A 22,144-nucleotide genomic window follows, 5' to 3' on the forward strand; every position below is an offset into this window, starting at 1 on the left:
CATGAATCCTTAGCATCTAATGCAGCCTGATGTTTTGTGGGTTTTAAAATAAGACTGAGGCTACAAAACCATTTTTGATGCTAAATATGTGTAACATTTTCGACATTGACGTTTCCTTTGCACAGTCATAGTGCTCCAGTCGTTCAGAATTTGAAACTTGGGAATAAGCAGACTTGCTGATGCAGAAGCAGAAACCTTTGTACTGTATGTATTATAGAAACTTCTCTTTTTTTTGCTTAGATTTTTTCCCTCGGGTTTCATTGGTTTTCACCTCATCTTGTTGCCCAGACTATCTCCACAAACTGTGGCCACATAGACTTTTTTTGAAAGGACCAATCTGCGTGTTTTGATCCTGTGGACCAAGGCAAGAGGGGAATCAATCCCCGTCCTCCTCACTGCCCGGGTGGGACAGAGCCCGGCCCTGCGGGTCACCCTGTGCTGGCAGGAGCAGCCAAACGCCCTTTCTTTGCTTTCCAGAACGTTCCTGGTGAGGTTTGCACCGTGCAGAGGATGGAGCCCGCAGGAAGATCTGAACGCGGATGGAATAACCAGGGCACGCTGAGGTCAGCGGTGGAACTGGGGCAGTGAGCTCGGTGGGACATCAGGTTGGCCCCGTTACGCAAACACCTGCCCGCAGGGGCTTTAACCACGCGATTGCCTCTTCCCCAGCCCCGCCACGTCCTGGGCGTGGAATCTCCTGTAAGAACGAACTGAGGCTCTTGTCCTTAGGATCCTTCTATTTGCAAGATTTGCTTTGGTGAATTTGCAAGTGTGGAGGAATGAATAAAAAAAGTGCAGGAAGACAAAAGAGAATCTCTTAATTACGGCAGCTGAATGCTATTCTGGAAAACTGGATTTTATTCTTAGCGCTGTCAGAGAGGTTCAGCATGAGGTTAGTTCAATCACTTTAAAACAATACCTGTTGGTGTTTACTAATAGGATACTCCCAGCCTGTGGAATATCCTGGGGCTGGGGCACCGAACTAGTGCAACACTCAGGCCATACTTGGAGTAGTTGAAGTTCTAACTTGTCACCGCAGGAACCCAGAATTAATGCTACCTCTCTGAAATAGAGGGATGATAATATAGTTTCATAGAAGTGTGAAAGACATAAGTACATTCAGACACTATACTGATGAATACCTTAGAAAACCTATGAGGAAACGAACTGTAAATTATTACAACTGGTCTTTAATACTGCTGAATAAATAGGACATAGGATTAAAAATAAATAAATACTTGCAAATAAGTAGTCAGCTATGCTCAGCGTGAGGCAGGGGTTCTTTAATTACATTCTCACATCATAACCGATTCATAAAGACTGACTCATTCTTCAGAATAACCCAGTTCTGGTTTTGTAGGCAATCTCAGCTCTAGCAGCTCCTGGCTTTTCAGTGGTGTGTAACACCAGTGCTCTGAGACTCGCTCCACGCTCACCAGACGAGCGTGGGGAAATGTGCTGGCTTGTAGAAAGATCATTATTACACATTCAAGCTGCAGTCTGACTTTAAATACTGTTTGTTGGTTTGTTTTTTTTTTTTTAACACACTTTCACATTACAGATGAACTTTAAAGCAGTAATGTGGGATCCCCAGCACGACTACCCCGCTGCAATGAAGCTGAGGCTGGATGGGCTGGCCGCAGCCCCAGCTCCGCGCTCTCCACTCGAGTGCGTTACCCCGCGTTCTGCCCGAGCGCCTTGGACGGTCTTTGACAGTGTAAGGCTTCTTTTCCAAGCCTGAAGGTATTCACTGGCCATGAGCACTTCTCCTAACGCTCCTTCCTCTCCCTCCTCCTCCTCCCCCTAGGCGCCACCAGCCCCATCCCTGTGGGGCCGGAGCGCCCGGAGCCGGGCGGGCGCGTCCGGAGGCGCTGCGGGACGGGGCCGCTGCCCCGCCGGGAGGGACCGGCTCCTGCCGCCCCGGGGCCGCCGCGGCCGCTCTACTCACCGGTCCCCAGCAGCAGCAGCAGGGGCAGCGCCGGGCAGCGGGGTCCCATGGCGGTGCGGGCTCCGGGCGGGGTGCGGGCTCCGGGCAGCGTGCGGTGGTGTGAGGCAGAGCCGCCGCGGGCCGGCTATAAGAGCCGCTTTGTGCCCCGCGCCGGGTCCCGCAGCCCCAGCCCGGGCTCTGTCCGTCTGCCCGGGAGGAGGAGCCGCCGCCGGACCCGTCACTGGGCAGCGAGCGCCGCGCAGCCCCCGAGCGAACCTGGGCTGGGGTCTCCGCTCTGTTCCTCCAGGATTTTGTTGCTCTGGGAGCTATAATTTATTTGCGAATAGCACTTCCCAGATGATTTAATCTAGATGCGAAGAGTTCCGGTGGCAGTGAACTGTGTTGCAAGTTACTCCATTGGTCAACTATAACCAGTGCTGGATACATGCACTGTACTTGTGGTCTGGATTTGCCAAATTTCATCTCCTGATTGCTGCTTTCCATGGAGGGCTAAAGAACAACCAACTGCTAAACCGGTTATGGATATTTGTAGCTTGATCAAAATAACTTTTTCACCTTCCCTCAACCAAAACAGCATCTCGTATTAAGTATTTTTTAATATGTATAATCGTCACATATATTTTCCTTTTCAACTCGTGTTGTTTTGTGAAACCGACAACCAGATGCCATTTGGCAATGACAGTTCCATGGTCCCTCTCAGCACACAGACAATACCGCTTGCTTTTATGTGATTTTTCCTTGCCTGTATGTTCCACGTATTTAACCAAATCTTCTATTATTGTGCTACAACCAGTGCATTTCCTGACAGTTGTTCAAGCAACCACGACCCCTGAAATTTTGAGTATTGTTTTTTTGTGTGTATGTTTTATTTGCCTTTTTTGTTTTTTAAACTTTCTTGGCATTATTAAATTCCAGGATATGACCCCCATTGGATCCCATTGAGGCCTGCACTGCTGGGGTAAGGAAAGATAGATAAAACCAACATTTTTTTACAGGACTTATCAAGACCTTGTTCTTGGCCATGTCACCTTCCTATTGGAGAGCAGCTGGTGTTTTTTTTGTAGTGAATGGTATTTTCATTAAAGAAATAAAATGTTTTTTTCATATGCATACTGAAGGATAACTCTCCTTTTGCATTCAAACACTGATTTCTGCATTATATTCTTCCTCGTTAATCAGAAGTAGAAAATCATACGTGGTGTGACTCCAAAAGACAAAAAGCGTGCACAGACGGATTTGTTTTTGTTACGCTCTCATTAATCCACGCTGTCTGAAATATGTTTGTGTTGGCACTGGTCAGGGAAGCGTGGGGTAGATGTGGAAGCTCCTCAGTTTGAGGTCGGATGTTGAGAGGCCTTTGTGCAATCAGTCCAGCTTTGCACGCCTGATCCTGCTTTGCACGCCCGATCCCGCTTTGCACACCCAATCCAGCTTTGCGCACCCGTTCCCGCTTTGCGCGCCTGCTCCAGCTTTGTGCACCCGATCCCGCTTTGCGCACTCGATCCAGCTTTGTGCAGCCCCGCGCAGAACCCCAGGAACAGCGCGGTAGCCGTGCAGCCCCGCGACAGAGCAGAAGGAAGGGGGTTCCAGCTGGAGAGCTTGTGTTCCACACAGTGAGGAGGCTGTTGGGGGGTTGCTGTGACGTGAGCTCCTGCTGGTTGACACCAAGTAGTTGTGACACAAGGTGCCGTGATGTGCCTGCAGCTGGTCCTTATGTCCGTCTGTCCGCAGCTACCAGTTTCCTCAGAGATGGACCAGAGCACTAGCAAACAGGATCTGTGTCAGCCATCAGTGTTGTCACTGGTCCTGAGAACCCTTGGTAATGTATTAATACAAGTCAAAACAGAAAACTCAACTATTTGGGATGGATTTTTTTAAGATTTCGTTGCTACTGCCATCAACTTGGTCAAAGTAATTTTCCTATTAGTCATGGAGTCACATCGCTAATTACTGTTACTCTATTTTCATACTGTCACTTATACTGCATGTGTTTACCGACTCTTCCGGTCAATAAGTCACACCTATTAGAACGTTTTAATGGTGTTCACCAGCAGTTTGGTGAGACGTCCAGATGAACAGTATCCCATCCAGCATACCATTGCGTATGACAATGAAAAGAGTCCGGGGAGCGAGAGGAATTGCATTTCCCATTTGTTCTTCAGCAGACTGATGCAATGTGTTAGTGACCAGGGTTACTGCAGCCGATACGTTTTTCTCGCAAGGAAAGTAATCTTAAAAACCACTGAAATACCAAGTGAGGCTGAAATGCTCAGACTACAGCTGCTTCTGTTAGAAAGTAGAGAAGGATGGGAAGTGACAAACACTACATGGAGTGATGCGGTAAGGAATGCGGGTCAGGAGCTCTGTGAGTTCCTGTGAGCTGCAGTAAAATTCAAAGGAGAACATCTGGTGAAATTGTGTGTGTGTGGGGAAGAGCTGACAAAGACTTCTGCTGAGGGGGAGTTAGTTGTCCAGTTCATTGCCATGGCATATGGCTGAGAAAATGTACTAGTAATCGACTGGAAATTAATATGGACTACAGTGATTTAATTTTTATGAGATTTAAAATCCCCTTTCAAGTTTTAAACAAAAACGGAGGTGGCAAACCTGCATACTTGCTTTTTGCAGTGTTGCTTTTCTTTTTCCTGAAGCATGTGGTAGCTGCTCTAAGTCAGATGTGACAAAATGCACTTTTCCTTCTTACTGATGAATTCTTTCCTTCCGTCAACTGGAGCTGTGCAGGGGTGGGGAAAAGCATTTGCTTTTTGAATATACTTTCTCAAACAAGATTGCATATGCTCGATGGTTGCTTTAACTAAGTTTTTAAATCTGAGGAGCAGAGTGACAGAATTGAGACACATAGCGGAACATCCTCACAGGAGAAAAATACGATGGGCAAACTTGTTAAGTTGGTTGTGAAAGCCTCGTTTCTCAGCACCTGTGGTTCTGTACGTATGGGAAGATAAGAGTGTATGAACCCAAAATGTTACGATGGTGATGGAAAGTGGTAAAATGGCCTAAAATATGACTAACCTAAGTGCAAGTTCTCCACTTGCCTGTGAGCAGGTGAACGCAGGGGTTTGGAGAGCCACCTAACAGGGTATTTACTGCTGATTAAACAGCTGCAAAACTGCATATTTTCTAGTAACAGAAGAAGGTGGTTCCATTAACACGTTTATTTAGTAAGAGCAGTTATTTTTACTGAAAAATGAAAAAGCATTGACCACCTACCTTGGTCAAATTTGTATCTATTCTGCATTTAGCTCTTACGAAGATCTGTAGTAATGATGATGAGTATAGAAATACTAGAGTCTGTAGGTATCTAAGCCAAGATTAGGATCCTTCTGCATTAAGCATGTGATAATTACACTATATGACATATATGCTGCCCCACTGAATAAATGAAATAATAAATAATGGTGAAGGAAACTGTTAGAGATGGGAATGGGAGCAGGTGATGTTGTGGCTGCGGCAGAGCCGGGGAACCGCACCTTGGGTGTTCTGCATCGCAGCTCAGGTCCCGAACTGGGCTCTTCTGTGGCGCTGACTCCTGCCGGAAAACAAGGAAAGCAAACACATGCCTCACTGCGAAGGTATCAGAATAATTAGAACTGAAGAGCCACTTCCCAGCTGTAAGACAACTGACTGTATTTACTTGACTGCTACACTTGGCAGATGTCCCCAGCTTACCACACGTTTTCTTAAACACTGGATCGAGAGACAGGCTTCTGCCTGGAGCACATCCCTTACAAGTGTATGTTCCTTCGGACACAAGCAACTTCTTTAGCATTGTCGTCTTCATTAAAAAAACCCAGCCTTACATATTCAAATATTTGTTTGGAAACATTCAATGCCTTTGTTCCATTTTCAGAGGTTTGGCTGCCTTCTTCTCTTTCAGGTGTTCCCATCTCTTGATTCCTTTTCACCACCAGTACGTCTCATTTACCAATGTTTTCTTCAGCCTGTGTTGCTGGGGATGTTGTTCTAAAAAGGACGAGAGTTATAAAGCAGAGTTGGAAGAGACAAGCTCCATGTGGAAGATCAGAACACATTCTGTTAAGCCATTTTATAATATTTTCCAATGTGCTTGGTATTATCTCAAATCTACTTCTAGCATACAGAAATCTAACCTTGATTTAAGACTATACCAGCCTATAGTAGGACTTGCAATGTCTTTGGTAATAGTAAGGCTATGAGTAGCATAATAGGCTCTGTATTTTGGGAACCATGTTGGTAGCATTGTCCTCTAGATGCCCTTTGCCAGCTGCATTATTCTGTCCATTCTGTAGAAATACCGAGCTAGCCCGTAACAGCCAGTTGTGTGCTGGAAACATTATTACGTAAATGTTCTGGAAACTGGTTTACAGTTACAATGTATGCAGGAGAACTAAATTACTCCTATGGTTTTATTTTTTCTTCTGTCTCTTTATTTTTCTGTTCCAGATTCTACCCTCTGCTCCTTAACGCTAACGGCTACAAGCACAGCGTCCGTCCTGCGCACGCAGTCGCCCAGGCAAATAACAAGATGGCAAATGTGTTGTCAGAGTACCACGTATATACTGATGCAACTGTCCATTTTTATGATATGGAAATACATCATCTGTCTTTGAGCCAAGCCACAGACTGGAAGATTATGGGGAAGGCCTCTATAAATAATTTCTGGCTTGCTTAGCTCTGAAGTTTCAACACACGGCCTTCCAGAAGTTTTCTTACACTCGGTAAGTCAAGTCCTACATTTCAGCAGTTCCACCCCCAAAAAAACCCCAGAGCCTGCTGCTTGTGGAAACGAGGGATATTTTAATTTCAGTATCTGGAGAAGAAGAGGCTTAGCAATGCAACTCTTGCATTTCTGTAAAACAAAATGTGAAATTTCTAGCATATCTCTGGAAGGATGCCGGACTCGCTTTCTTTTCTGGAGGTTACACCAACCTGGCTTCTGGAAAGGGCTGAGGTAATGGCCCGGACGATGGGACACAGTGACCTCTCAGCAAGCTTGTGGGTGATACCAAATTGGGGGGAGCGGTTGATTCACTGGAGGGCAGGGCTGCTGCTCAGATGGACCCGGTCAGACTGGAAAAATGAGCTGTTGGGGACTTGATGGTGTTGAGCAAAGGCAGAAGCGAAGCACCGCGTGTGGGCTGGCAGAACCCTGGGCAGCAGGACAGGCTGGGACTGGCTGAGTAGAGCAGCTTTGTGGAAAAGGAGCTCGGGGTCCTGCCGGACATGCTGAACATGAGACAACAATGTCCCCTTGCAGCAACGGCGTCCAGCTGCACTACGGGCTGAGTGTAACTGGCAGGTTTGCAGGGAAGTGATTCTTCCTGCAACAAGAGTGGGGAAGGGGCTTGAACATAAGCCCTATGGGGAGAGGCTGAGGGAGCTGGGCTTGTTCAGTCTGGAGAAGAGGAGGCTTAGAGGTGAGCTCAGCACTCTCTAGAACGACCTGAAGGGCAGTTCTAGCCAGGGGGGATTGGGCTCTTCTGCCAGGCAGTCAGCAATAGGACAAGGGGGCATGGGCTTCAACTCTGCCAGGGGAAATTGAGGCTGGAGATTAGAAAGCAATTCTGTGCAGAGAGAGTGGTCAGCATTGGAATGGCTGCCCAGGGAGGTGCTGGACTCACCGGCCCTGGAGGTTTGTAAACTGAGATTGGCCATGGCACTGAGTGCCATGATCTGGTCAATGGACTGGAGTTGGACCAAGGGTTGGACTGGATGATCTCTGAGGGCTTTTCCAACCCAGTCCATTCTGTGTGATTCTGTGATTCCCCTCTACTTGACAATTGTGAGACTACACCTGCAGCTCTGTCTCACTTTAAAAAAGCCAATGGCACACTGATGTGAGGCTGTTGAAGGCACCAAACTGATCGGGGGGTGCAGCTCATGACAGGCAGATGAAGCTGAGAGGGCTGCATTCGTTCAGGTTTAAAGGAGAGGATGGTGAGGGGAGGTCATACTGTCACGATGTCTGTCACTTCCCCATGGAGAGGTGTAGAAAAGGTGGAGCCAGATTCTTCCCAGAGGTGCACAAGTGTCAACCAGGGGAAATTCAATATACAGAACAATTTATTATTATTATTTTTTAATTTAAACAAAGGTTGGTCAAATAACAAAATAGCTTGCCCAGAAAGTCTCTATGGAAACTTCATCCTTAAAGGTAATTCATGACTCAAGTGGGCATGGCCCAAAGCAACCTGCTTTAATGGGACCTGCCTTAAGCCGAGAGCCGGACAGCAGTCGCAGGAGTCCCTCACCACAGACGGGATTCCGCGATGCTGATGTGACAGCAGCTTCAAACCAGCAGCCCCACCCTGCCAGGGAAAGAGACTGCAGTTCCACTCTTCTTTTTGCCTGAAGGTTTCCATGAACCTCTGCCCCGCAGGCAGGGAGGGCAGTAGGCCTGGGCGGCTGCAATAACAAATTCATTGATAGGTTGTTTTTCCACGTATCATCACCGAAGCTGCGCAAATGCACAGGGCAAATCATCTGTACTGAACCCACAGAGAGCTGAGACTTTGCCTGATTTGATCATCTGGACAGCTTTGTCGCAAACAGAAGCTGTACCCTTTTCATAAAGAAGTACTTTCCTACCATTTTAACTCACTGTTCTGAAATTCCATTTCTATGCCTTTGTCCTTGTTGGCCATTCCTGAACCTTCTTCCGGCTCTGTTTTTCCTGAGATAGGAGGGAAGCTGCAGGATTGTGTGCAGTGTTCAAGGAGAAGATAGAACATGGATTTATGGAGACTCTGCAGGCTACATTCTGCTAATAGGGAAGAGAGAAATGCACATACTATGATTTTGTGTAACTTCTCTTAGCATGTCTACCAGCTCTTTGCTGTCTCTAGATGTTTTAAATTGCTTTTAAAAAACGCAGATTCTTCTCAGCCTGTTTATTTGTTCACCTCTTGTTTTGTTCTTCATCCTGTCAATGGTGCAACGCCCTGTAGGTCCGGCCTGCTTGTACGGCAGTTTGCTTTCCCCACCTTCCCGTTCGTGATGTCTGGGAAGAGTTTTATGGCAACTGGACACTAGGCAGAGGATACTACCCCCACATTACGTGTCCATCAAATGAAAGGTGGGTAGAATGTAGCCCTTATCTGTTCCAGGCTAATCACCACAGGAGCTAACTACCTTTAAACAGCTTCAACGCCATCCAGACTGCTTTGGGAACTGGGAAGTTGCTGAGTGTATTGTTGAGAGACAAAGAAACCCTGGAAGTACTGGGGGATGGGGAACATTGGGATTAGCTAGAGAATGCATGAGTAGGAAAGAAGTGAATACCAGAAATATGGCATCATGTGGGATCAGAAAGGGGCTCGATGGTGCTGAAGAACTGAGCGTGTGCCACTTGCCAAGCAGGCTCTGGGTATCTTTGCTGTTGGATTGTGTCCCACCTCTGCTCTTTGCTATTGCAGTGTGGTTGGGACGAGGAGTAACTGAACCAGAGAACTGTCAGCACTCACAGCGCCATTTGCTGTACCCGAAGGAAATCAGATACTTTCAAATCAGCCAGAAGATGTAACAGTCATGTGCTGAGGAGTATGCAGAGAGTGTAAGTGCGCAACACACGGGTCAATGTTCTGTGAAGTGTTTGTTGCTGTTTCGCCTCTAGCTGCTGGTGTCACTTCCGGTGAGAAGCGAGGACCCTCATCCCCAGAGAAGTTAAGAGTTTATATGCATTCTCAGATCTGGGCCATCAGGACAAACACATTATTAAGTTTTCTATGTGGGCATATTTTCCACTGTATTTGGAAGGCAACAAATGCCACAGTACTATATAATATAAACAATTCAGAACAATTTATGTATCCTGTAATTATAAAGACTGAAGCTTATGCTTCTCTGCAGTATCAGTTACTAGCTTAGGAAACTTCCTGAAACAAGAGTTTATAGTTCTATAGGCTTCAAAGTGATCAATGACGGACAAGAGAAGACTTGTTCAGGACACTTAGGAGCAGAAGACACCTGATCCAAATACATCGATTGCTTCCTTGGTTTAAAATAAAATCCTAATGGTGATACTGTGTTTACTGAATTTCATAGAGAGCCATCTAGAAAAACTCTTGCCTACAGGTCCTGTGACTTATAAAGTTAATACCACCCTAAACACATAGAGAGGCCATATGCTTTAAAATAACATGTATGGAGAATCTTGTTCCTATGTATAAAGGAGAAAAAGTTTAAACTGCATATGAGACACCATCATAAAATTAAGATATCAAACGCCAGAAACTACCCCATTTGTACTAACAGTGATGGAACTGTCATTCTCTTTTTATTTACTATACAGAATTATTAATTCAGTGTGTGTAAGAGGCCTTGCTAATGGCATCAGGATGTGCAAGACAGCAAGAAAAGATGGGAGCAAGGAGATAGTCATAATAAAGCTTTAAAAAGAATAGTTTTCAGCTGTTAGAGGTGTGAATCTTGCTAGATGGATTTAAATTCTTTAAAGTACTTATCCTAGAATACATAGAGCATCACCTCACAGGTGAGCTCAAGAACCACCAGTGAAAGGTGACTGGTAACAAACTCGTTCGTTCCTCTGGGGCCTCCTGTGGTAACTTCCTACTTTCAAATTACTGTTGTAGCCTTCGCTGATCAGCCTCTCCAAGTCTGCAGAAATAAACACACCTATTCCCAAATAGCCATTTTACAATGATGCTCAAACTCTTTCAGATGGCAGCACTAAGTACAGTTTTCCATCTTTATGGTGTAAAGCTCAGCACATTCTAATGGTGTCTCAGTTACCCTGCCATCAGTATCATTTAATTTTGTCCAGCTTCGTTTTGTGACTATGGCACCCCAAAAAAATGGGAATAATGTAGTCCTGCGTACAAAAATTTATGCCAACCACATTGAGGTTATCTTTTAAAACAGCTTATGCATACTTGACATTCTTACTTCACAGAGCAAAACAGTACTGCTTACACAGAGTATTCTGAATTTTATGTGTGGTCTGCACGTATGATCTGCATGCTTGAACGTAACGGTGATTTGATATTGCTGTGAGAGTCCTAACCTTTCCATTTCCTAATTCTGTTTGGAATTCTTTAATCCCACGTTAATGTTTTAATGTTGCTCTAGTTATTCCCTCTCTCAGAAAGAAGATAAACCCTTATTAGTTTATGCACCATGTAATCCTAGGAAGGATTTGCCAGGAACAGATAATCTTTGTTTGTTTCCAAGTCTTATTTAGAATGGAGGGTCAAGGGGAGGCATACCCAAACTTAATTACACAAGCAACTCTAATTAATATTTATTCTGTAAAATACTATGCTGATTTTTTGTTTAAATTTGTTCTTTCCGATAGCCACCAAAGAAAATACCCCCATAGTATTTAAGACCAAAAATCAATACTGTACATCACTCTTTCAAACATATGGATGTCCAAGGATAAGTGTGTGTTGAGATGCTGCTGAGAGTTCATTTGCTTCACTTCCAATCAAGTAGCATTTCTCATTAATTAATTTTTGTTGAAGCACAAATATTTTGCCTATGGATGTGTGCAAGCATGTCTTGCACATGCATGCAGTGAAGCAGAATGAAAATGTAAGGCGTAGTAGTTAATTCTCTGTCATGACTTCATCCCTGATCATCTTCCTTTGGGCAGGAAGGAAGCACTAAATAATACAAGCACAAAACGATCACTTTCTTTCAGATAAAGAAAGATTTTGTACCGTAGCCCATATATTGCATCCCCTGTCCAGTTTTCTGCAATCTGCATCATTACCTGATTGCCCCACAACTGGAAGGACTGGAATTAGGTGGGTCCTTTTATGATCATTATGACTGCAAGTGGAAGGAAGAGGAGGAGCTGCAGCAGTCCTCATTTTACCTGAAATACTGGATTTAGGAACCCACGTGAGAACACGGAGCAGCACAACCCCTTAGAAAAGGGCCGCCATCGAAACAAGAGTAACTGCTTACTGGTAGGCTGCTGCTTTCATTTTCCTTTGGTCATGAATTTTGTTTTGACCTCTGCCCATCACCGTTTCTTCTTTGGCTTCTTTATTCATGTGTCATTCATTCAAAGAGTTGAAGGTCAGATCATCTCATCTGACTTGTATCCCATAGGCCCTGAAATTTCTAGTACCAGCCCAAGCAATTTATCTTTGAGCAAGGTGTATTTTCTACGTGCTTAAAACATATAATTAAGTTTGGAGTCATACGATTTTAGAAGATAAGGAACTTCCTGTTCTGATAACAGGGGAGCATCTTGTAAGGGGCCTGTGGCTGGAAAAAAGTTGAATCAAGAGCAGGCACCAGAAGTAGAGATGGGACAGCCTAGTTAGGGGAGGGGTTATTTAAAACTGTAAGATGGGACTAGGTACTTTTGAAGTGGGTCATAAAATTGAATAAAGATGACCTTTTCAGCAAGAAAAAGGTGGTTGATTCATTAAAATCTTTGTTAATAATTTGGGAGAGCCTTTGAGAAAGGGAAGGAATAGCAGTAATTTCAATACTAAAATGTTTCAACTAACAGCTAGAGAAACTTTAGTCTTCAGAAAATATAAAGTATCAAACAATATTTACTATAGGTTAGGTTCCGTCCTCAGTTAAACCAGTACATTCCTGCTGTTTCCAAAAGGTAACAAAGAAAACTGTATAAAACTATCTAATATCTGAGATTCAGCAGTTTACAGAAGAAATTGGATTTTAATGTGAACAAATTGTCACTGCTACAGCTGCGTAAGTTTAAAAATGGAAAGCTCAATTTTACAGATTTAAATAATGAGACCCAGGATAACTGAAGCGCTATACAAAGCCAGTGGCAAGGTGGAGATATCAGCGTGGAAGAGCCTAACTGCTTGTCTTATTTTCTGTGCTTTAAAGTGTGCTAGTGCGGCTTATCCTACCAACAATAATAATGCTGTAGTTTTAAAGAAAGGCTGCAATGCCCAAACTATATGTACATAGAAAAGCCTCAGAAGGCAGGCAACATTTCCTTTTAAAATAGCTTCTAACAATGACTTAGCATAATTATATGTGCTCCAGACCAATGTTTGGGAGAATGTTCATTCTCCTGCCAATTTGAAACTCCTTTTGTATACAGGCAATGGGTGGGGTGCCACGTTTTAGAGTACCGCATTCGAGTTAAAAACCGAACCATTGAAGGTTTGTCTTGGTTCTTACAGCACACAAGCTGAAAACTGAGATTTTGTGGAAGCACAAATAGTTAGAAGCACAAAAACAGCTTTACAAAACAGATTGAAAGAGCATGAAATAAATGAAAAGTTGATTAGCACAAATGTACAAGAAGCAGCAGGACTCTGCCTGTTGGAGCAACTTCTCTGTTAATGGCCATGCAATGCAGTTGCAATTGCGATTGCTTCCTAAAATCATCTCTCTATTACTTCCTGTATCCGATATCCTGCCTTGTAACACCCGTATGGACTGAGATTGTTGTGAAAGCTCTTGCTGCCCCATCAGTGCCATTATTTGTCACGGCCGCTGTAAACCACCCACTCGTCTGGATTCTCTGCCACACTTCAGCATTAGAACCCTGTGAAACAAAGTTTATTTTGTTAGTCTACCCTCATAGAACTCTGACCACTTCTGAAATGGCGTGTATTTATAGGAGTAATTCATACAGACCCAGATGCTTACAATACAGCTCACAGCAGAAGTTACGTCAGCACTACTCAATGAGGCAACAGTAGCACCGAAGTTTGCAGTTGCAGCTCCAAATTCTGGAGCAGTATGCATAATAGCAAAGGCCAGCACCTCCGGATAAGAAGAAATGCACTAACCTTATTTTTCCAGATATTAATTTATGCAGAATAATTCCCCGTGGAATCATCAACTTCCAATGACTGTGTTGTTTATATAGCAACTTTAGTGGCAAATCAACTAAATCCCTGATATTTTATAATTTTAAAGTTATACCAGCTTGAATACCAAGATGCTGGATGGAGGGATGCAATGTATGGTTCTTTAAAGAAAATACTTTCTTAGGGTGTCTACGGCAGCTTTCATAGAATCATAGAACGGTTTGGGTTGGAAGGGACCTTAACGCTCATCTAGTTCCAACCCCTCTGCCCTGGGGAGGGTCACCTTCCACTGCCCAGGCTGCTCAGAGCCCATCCAAAGCATTCTTGTGCTTTTCTGCTCCACTTCCATGATTTCCTTAAATACTAATCCTTCTAGTGTGACAAACAACAATATTCCTGACCTACACGTTGCCACAATATTCCTGTACCCATTGAATTCTTAAGCAGCAGCAGCAGCATTACTTATCAGTAATGTCTGCAGTTACAAAACAAAAAAAAGGATGTACTTATTTATTCTTTTTGTATTTTAAGACAGGTTGTTGCTCAACAAAAGTCAAGAATTGAAATGAAGATTGCCAGGAAGGAATAAAGGATTAATGATATGTGCAGATTTTACCTGGAAAAGCAAGGGGGGGTAGAAGGGCTGGGAAGACTCTTTTCTACTCTGCCCTCTGAAAAAGTTGTATTTTGAATCCTGTATTTTGAATCCTGTATTTCCGCAGTGATTGTAAAGAAAAAGGAAAAAACCTCTCATGAGTTTGATGCTGAGCAATAAGCAGAAATAAGCTGGATAGCATCAGCTAACTTAATTCTACTTTGTTTTTCTGTCAAAAGTATTTTCTTTGAAAGAATCAGCCCAGTCTGGCCACGCCGCACCTAAAGTTGTATTTAAATTCAGTCAGAGTTTTTCAGTGTATATGTAAAATTGTTAGTTTTGTAATATGGCTTTTTTCACTACGTTTTAGGAGACATTATTCAAACAATTTTGTTTTTTCACCATGTTCTCCAATATGAAGTATAAAGATATGAATCAAAAAGCAAACACTACTGTTAAGGACTTGAAACTCCAGTTCCTTGGAATGTGTCAGAAGTAAACCTGACGAATTCTTTAAGTGTGTTTTGATAGTCAGTCAGCCTGAAAATTCTTTGCTGCTTTAGTGCTTCTAAACATGAGTTTTGGATGCCTGTTTGACCTTTAGCATAAGGATGACAGTTAAGATCAGCTGATGAATAACTGCTTATACTGTTTGCAGGAATTAACATTTGGTCTAGAACTGTGCATTGTGACGGCTAGCTCTTATGGGAATGGCAGGAGCTTCCTCCACGGTTTAAGATTTCCTAAGAGCCAATAGATCATTTGGGACTTTCTGTTTTAGCCACATGGATATGATTAAGCAAGGCAGAGAGGTGCAACATTTACCCATTTTGACCTAAGCTGGCAGGGAAGCAGCCACAGTGCCAATATGTTAACAGCTTTCAGGATATGAGAGATACACTTTAGAGGCTTTGAAGATATTTAACCTACTTAGCTCACCTCTGAAAAGGATAATCCAATTGGCAGCTTAAAGAGGTTTATAAGCAACTACTGACTCTTTTTGTTGAAATTGTGAAGAGAATTTGAGTGACTCTTACTTAGTGACAGAGAAAGAAACATAGACCAGCGACAGTCGAGCTTGTGATTAGGATATCTGACTGCAAAGAGAAAATCTGGCTTGATCCCTGCTTGTTTAGGCAAAGGTCCCCTGCAAAACTTTCTTCAGAGAGATCACTCCTGGTAAGAGCAATCTCATTGGCAAAGTGCATGTCCATGTTAGCGTTTTAGTTTGGCTCAGAAGCGAGCCAAATTGACTGTCCACATGTACTATGCTTTGGTTCATTTGATAGAGTTGTCTCAGCCTCGGATTCCTTTGGGGTACAACGAGACGGGAAGGTGTGCTCCAACCACTACATTCCACACGTGTTCAGACTAAAGCTATTCCAAAATAAACCCCTTGAAATGTGCATTAGTGCTGAGCGTTTGACATCCACACAACTTTTGCTCTATAAATGGGCTTCTGTCTTTTGGACCAGTCTGCTTGCTAAGTACGTGCAAAGACAGCAGAGTCGGCATGCACCTTGCTCAGTAACTGCCCTGGTCTCTCTTGGACAAGTCCGACTAAATGTACGCTCCTAGAATTCACACTGATTTGGTTTTACATTAAGAGATTGAGAACTTCCGGATCTTGGCAAAGCTAAAAAAAAGTTGTTTTTTGCTATTCTGGCAGGGAACCCTTCCTGGGTAGAGAGATACTCTTCAGTTCTGCCTGCGTTATTTATTAAAATACCATTCTTTACCTGAGTTAGATTATAAACCACCATTTCCCCCTCCCCCATCTTCTTTATGAGCAGATTTAAACCTCATATATAACCTGTAATAGAAAAGAGATCAATTCACTGTACCAATATTCCTTCTTTTCAGTTACATGAGAATTCTCTAGCATTAAATATTTGCGTTAGTTAAGCTCTATAAATACAAAGCCAAGCAAATAAGGGCAGGACTAGAGGAGAAAAATCAAGATATTGAAGATAACAAAAATGTGTAGATCCAAAGCACAGCTGCAACAAGCAATACATACTGAATAAAACACTTTCCGAGATTCATGCTAACAGTGGATGCAGTGACCTTCTCTGTCTTCCAAAGGAAGTAACCAGACACACTTTACGTTGTTGAATTAACCAGTGCAGCCACAGTTACAGAAAAGGATAAAATTAAGACCTGACAGAAGCTGAAGCTCATGAGAATTGGTTAGCTAGTTATAACAGAGATGTAAATATTGTATTAGCGAATAGGTCAGAAAATAGGTATAATTTTCCTCAGCTTCATCTCCAAGGCCTGTTTATAACATGCAAATGAGTAACACAAGAGTATAGAGAAGATGGAATAGAATAAAATAATGCTATTCAGAGGCCTTAAGCTAATTTTCAGGATGGTGATTTGCATTAACAAATTTCAACTAGCCCCACTTACACATTTATTTTCTGTGTACTAAAATATTGCACTGAAATAACTTGAGTTTTAATTCACTAAGTTCTTTCTAATTTTGAACCTTTTGACCTAAAATAATTGTTACCTTTCTAATTTTTGTTGGAGTCGGGTCAGACATAAACTTGTAGCGACCCCCTGGGATTCAGCTCCTCCAAACCGCGGGCCCGGCCCGCAGCCCAGGAAGCGCCGCTGGGACTTCTGCCCTCTGCTGGTCTATGGGATTGTGACTCTGCTGCTGTGGAAGCCAAGAAGATCATCTTCCCTTTAATAAAATAATCTACAAGTTAGAGCGGGCATTACGCAATGACTGTTTACTAGCTTTTAATTTTTGCTGCGGATTACAATTAAGACATTGAAACATAACCAAGATACTCTCTGTTGTAGACTAATACTTAATTTTTATGTAAAGGATATAACTAATAGATTTCTACACTAACTCCTTTGAAAAAACCCGGGGTGTTTCACTGGCTTAAACAGTTTCCAACAGTGTTTTAGCAAGCAAGAAATCCTGAATTAATTTTTAAAATGTTAAGTAGTTTCCTAAGGAAACTAAAGATGTTCATAGCTTACATCAGACTCGTATCATAACAGTTACAGTTTAACTCGCCCTGTAGCTGTTCTCCAAATGCTCTGCTGCCCCCTGTGCCAACAGACATTCCTTCCCTGCTGGGGCATCACTGCCTGAAAAAACGAGATGAGCTATATTTGAACCACGGCTGCTGGAGAACCCAGTCAAAACACAACTTTGCAACCTGCCATTTGTGTAGGACGATATTGTGATGCTGCTTAGCTCAAGTCTAAGGTTAATTAAATAATAACACAGAGACGTTTAAGAAACTTCTATTAATCTAAAACTATCATTCACCTTACATAACTCTCCTGATCACTGAGCACATAATAAATGTGGGTTCCACAACTGGTTTTGTTTCCTCTCTGAATTTTTTTTCAGAGTTCAAGAGGAGTCCCTTTGCTTGTTTTCTTTTATAAGTTTTTTGTGGGAAAAAAACCCCCACTTTAAAAAGCGGGCCATGTTTTTGAAAAAGGTAGCAATATAAATGCCTTCATATCCATTTTTCTCTAAGTGCCAACTCTTCCTTAGCCCAAAATATCACTTCAACAGGGGAATTCACATGCGATTTTTAAAAATAAACCACTTGACCATAAATCTTAAGATATTATCATAACAACAAGGAACACATCTATCACAGTATCACAGTATGTTTGGGATTGGAAGGGACCTCAAAAGATCATCTAGTCCAATCCCCCTGCTGGAGCAGGAACGCCTAGGTGAGGTCGCACAGGAAGGTGTCCAGGCGGGCTTTGAATGTCTCCAGGGAAGGAGACTCCACAACCTCCCTGGGCAGCCTGTTCCAGTGCTCTGTTACCCTCACTGAGAAGAAGTTCTTTCTCAAATTTAATTGGAACCTCTTGTGTTCCAGCTTGATCCCATTGCCCCTTGTCCTATCATTGTTTGCCACTGAGAAGAGCCTGGCTCCATCCTCATGGCACTCACCCTTTATATATTTATAAACATTAATAAGGTCACCCCTCAGTCTCCTCTTCTCCAAACTAAAGAGCCCCAGCTCCCTCAGCCTTTCTTCATAAGGGAGATGCTCCACTCCCTTAATCATCTTTGTTGCCCTATGCTGGACCCTCTCCAGCAGTTCCCTGTCCTTCTGGAACTGAGGGGCCCAGAACTGGACACAATATTCCAGATGGGGTCTCACCAGGGCAGAGTAGAGGGGAAGGAGGACCTCTCTCGATCTACTTGTAAGGCAACAGAAATTATAGAATATGTATTTTCTTCTGTCTTAATAAGCACTATTTTAAAAAAATCTACAATTGCATGTTTTACAGGCTGTACCTTGTCCCAGTCAGAAAACAGACACAAACGCAACAAGACACAGTGAACCCGTGGCAGAGCAGCAAGAATATATTTCAGTGACCAAATCCTGGGGTGCAGCTTGGGTGGTTTTGGAACGCAGGACTCAGTTTAAGCCCTTCCTGGAATAACTGAACATTGGTGAATGCAGGTTTGTTTTACCAGGTCAGGGAACCTTCCACCAGCATAACTTGATAAACTGCTAATTGGGTGTATTCCTTTCAGTATCAATTAATGGTAGTATAACTTATATATTACATTTGTTGAAACCTGGAAGGCTTTTCTTTATACAGTTCTAGCATATAAGCTCCATCGAATGTTTTTATCACATTAATTGTGGGAATATCTGTACAGCTGCACCACTGACGTTGCCATCACTAATGCTACTGGAAAAAACGAAATAGTATTATTAGAACACTAATTATGTCCAGTGCCAGGGAGGAAAAAGCCCATCCCCCCACATTTAAAGCACATTCCGGGTACGTGCAACCAGCAGCTCCCCGGGCAGGGCGTGCGGGACCCGGCACAACGTTCCTGCTCGGCCACGGCTGCTGCTGGAAAATAACCACAAACCAACGTCCTCAGGCCTCCAGCTTGCTCTCATTTTATTATCCGGGTGAAGGGTTTTCATAAACGCATTTTGTGAGTTACAACATAAAGAGTTCACAAGCTGCAACAAGCTCCCGGGTTCATAAATGCTCATCCCAGTGAGCGGCGGGGACGCCCCGACTGAGGCAGGTGCACGGGGGGCCGCACTCCCGGGCTGCCTTCCCAGGAGCGGGCACGTTTCCGCCGCCCGGCTCCGCGCTCGTGTCACCGACCCTCGAGGTAACGCCCACTTACTGCCGCCTCTCCCGGTCCCGGCGGGGCGGAAGCCGCCAGCGCGCCCGGGGCTCCGTCCCGGGGCTCCGTCTGTCCCGCCGCCTCAGCCCCTCGTCCCCTCACCGGCAGCGGCCGCGCGGGGCGCACGCGCACCGGACTGGCGGGAGGCGCCGCGGCCGCACGGAGCATGCGCAGTGCCCCCCGCGCCGGAGTGGCCGGGGAGGGTGACGTCACTGGGCGGGAAGCCTCCCATGGGGCGCCGCGAGCAGGTTGCTCACGTCAGGCCGCTTCCGGGAGAGCTGATGGGAGGGTTGAAGGCCCGCGGCGCCGAGCAGCCCGGAGCGGCGTCCCCGGGCGGCGGCAGCTGGCGGGCGCACCCTTGTTTGTCTGTTCCCCCGTTCGTGTGTCGCCGCTCACACGGGGCGCCGGAGAGGCCTAGAGCGGGCTCTGCAGCCGGCTGAAAGGAAAAAAGGGGGCGGGCCGAGGCGCTCAGCCAATCAGCAGCAAATATTTTCAGAACCGACACCAATCAGAAGTGCCGCTTTCCAAAACAGGGGTGACGAGCCAATGGGGAAGCCCGCACTGCCAGCGCTCCGGCCAATCGAGTCAGGCCGCCTGTAGGCTGTCCCCGCGGCCTCCCGGCAGCAGGGGGCGCGCTCACTGAGCGGGCGGCAGCGGCGGCGGTGCCGAGGGCGGAACGGGGGAGGCGCTGCCGTTGTCGCCGTCGTTGTCGCCGCCGCTGTCGCCTGCCCGGCTCGCTGGCTCCGCCTTCCGCGGCGCTGCGCTCCCGCAGGCCCGAGGGGCAGGTAGGGGCTGCGCGGCGGGGGGAGAGGGGAGGAGCCGCGCGCCGATCACCCGCGCTTGGCGGGGCGGTCCCGGCTGAGGAAGGGCCGCTCCCGGTCCGGCCCGTCCGGCCCAGCCGCTCCCGCCCCTCCCCGGCCGAGGGGGGGCCGCACCGTCCCGCCGCCGTGGGGCCGGCCGTCTCGCTCCCCCGGGAGAGCGGAACGGCCCTCCCGCTGCCTGTGCCTCCCGACGCGGGGGGCGGCGGGCGCGGGCGGTTCGGGCCGCTGTTGGTTCCTCTGGAGAAGCCGGGCGGGTGCCCCCGGATGAGACTTCTGCCGGCGATCGGAGCCGGTTGGCGCGAACAAAGGCGACGGCGGGCGGGCCCGGAGCGGTGCGGGCGGCGGCGCCGAGGGGCTCAGGGTGGCAGCGGTCCCGGGGCCCGCTCAGCCCGCCGGTTGGCAGCCGCCTCTTTCCGGGAAAACGGGCGCTCCCAGGGCTCGCCTGTTGCTCCGTGACTGGAGCAAAGCCGGCGTTTGACAGGAGAAGCGGAGAGCGGGGCCGTGTGCCGGTGCCCGTCCCGCGCCGCACGGGTGGGTTGTGCTCTCGTTCGTCCGACTGAAGGAACCAACAGCCCGTTGCCGCTTGTTGAATTTGCCGAGCCGCTGCTCTCGGTTGGGCAGCGCTGTTAGTGTTTGATTACAGAAGAGTCAGCACTGTGTTACAGGAAGTGAAAACGAAAAAAACCTCAGAGGCTGTCAATTGTTGTCATCAAACTCGATTACCAAAGCTTATCTTGGTGTCGATTCTGTTGATAAACCTGGGTTTGTTGACAAGATGCTCCCTCTTCAGCTTGTATTTCACATCTGTTCTTTCCTAAAGTGTTTTAGAGAACCATAAAGCAAAGTCTTCCAGCCCCACTCCTTAATTTCCTGGGGAAATGGAGTGACTTTACAAAGCATCTTTGTTCTCTCCTTTTTCTTTCATGGATTAAAAAAAAAATAGGAAAGCTATGAAAATAGAAAACAAACTCTGAACAGTGTCTTATTTTGTGGGTAGGGAATCAGTGTGAGGAGGTGCAACTAAATACTTCAAGAAAAAATGTGGAGTGAGTAGATGTTGAACTGTTGCTGTAAATTCTATTTCATTTGTTTTGTTTAGATATTTCATTTTTACAACACTTAAGTTTGTTTCTCTTTACAGAAATAAAAACTGAAACCGAGTTATGTCTGTGTTATTAAGTGGCTTTTTGAGCTGACGTAACAGAATTGTGTGATTGTAACCAGAAGTGTTAGAGGAGTTAATTCAAAACTATTGACAGGTGTGCCGTGCGTGCTGCATGTTTGAAATGTCTTACATAATTGCCCAGTGATGCATGAGCATGACTGTTAAATCTTTCATGCTTTTGCTATCTGAGGAAGATAACTCTAAAAAGGCTTTATATTAAGTTTTCTATTTTCCTTTCCTGATCTTGGTGCCACTCCAAGGCTGTTGAACAGTTTCCAATCTCTGTAAGCCATGCTTTAATTTGCACTGCAGTTTGTTATCTGTAATTATGCAGTTAAACTGTCAGATGGTTAGGATGGGAAGTCTGCTTTGGGTCAGGCTTATTCTGTTGGGCAGATGCTCGGTGTCCAGTTTGCTTCTTGGCTGGCTTGGACTGGGGCAATGGGATGGTTTGTGGGTGACATCCCTGGGCCGTGGTCAGGGCACAGCTGTGTGTGCCACTTCTCCATCTCACATGTCTCTGCTTTCTTGTGCCCTTGGGGTGGGAGTAACACATATGCAGCTTTTTGGATGCAGATACCTGAACACTTGCTGCTGCTGGTAGTGTGAGAGGCAGCACCAAAGAGGGGCTTCCACTGCTTATAGGAGAAAGGGGTTTATACTGGCTACCTTTTAACCATTTATTC

The 22,144-nt window shown here is 45.4% G+C and overlaps 3 protein-coding genes across 11 annotated transcripts in view; 1 reads left to right on the top strand and 2 right to left on the bottom strand.

Moving 5' to 3' along the window:
- PLA2G10 (phospholipase A2 group X) overlaps window positions 1-19,640 on the bottom strand; it is a 29,761-nt gene extending 10,121 nt beyond the window's left edge. The window contains exons 1-4 of one of the 4 annotated variants that reach the window (XM_071815355.1): window positions 19,473-19,640; window positions 16,833-17,009; window positions 5,639-5,932; window positions 5,440-5,498 (exon numbers count right to left, since the gene is read on the bottom strand). In XM_071815355.1, the coding sequence (XP_071671456.1) occupies window positions 5,440-5,455 (16 nt within the window). In that variant the 5' untranslated portion in view covers window positions 5,456-5,498; window positions 5,639-5,932; window positions 16,833-17,009; window positions 19,473-19,640. Of the gene's footprint in view, window positions 1-1,948; window positions 4,683-5,439; window positions 5,499-5,638; window positions 5,933-16,832; window positions 17,010-19,472 lie in introns of those variants that run through there. The other 3 variants (XM_071815354.1, XM_071815356.1, XM_065850866.2) reach the window with 3 other exon arrangements.
- The window catches only part of PARN (poly(A)-specific ribonuclease), a 251,745-nt gene that overhangs the window by 87,186 nt on the left and 142,415 nt on the right, over window positions 1-22,144 (bottom strand). The gene's annotated exons all lie outside the window — the stretch shown is intronic.
- ZC3H7A (zinc finger CCCH-type containing 7A) overlaps window positions 20,103-22,144 on the top strand; it is a 29,670-nt gene continuing 27,628 nt past the window's right edge. For 3 of the 6 annotated variants that reach the window (XM_065850493.2, XM_071815351.1, XM_065850495.2), the window contains exon 1: window positions 20,128-20,257. The gene's annotated coding sequence lies outside the window, so the exon portion shown is untranslated. Of the gene's footprint in view, window positions 20,258-22,144 lie in introns of all 6 variants that reach the window. The other 3 variants (XM_065850494.2, XM_065850491.2, XM_071815350.1) reach the window with 3 other exon arrangements.

Source organism: Patagioenas fasciata, chromosome 15, assembly GCF_037038585.1.
Source record: "Patagioenas fasciata isolate bPatFas1 chromosome 15, bPatFas1.hap1, whole genome shotgun sequence".
NCBI classification, from domain to species: Eukaryota; Metazoa; Chordata; class Aves; order Columbiformes; family Columbidae; genus Patagioenas; species Patagioenas fasciata.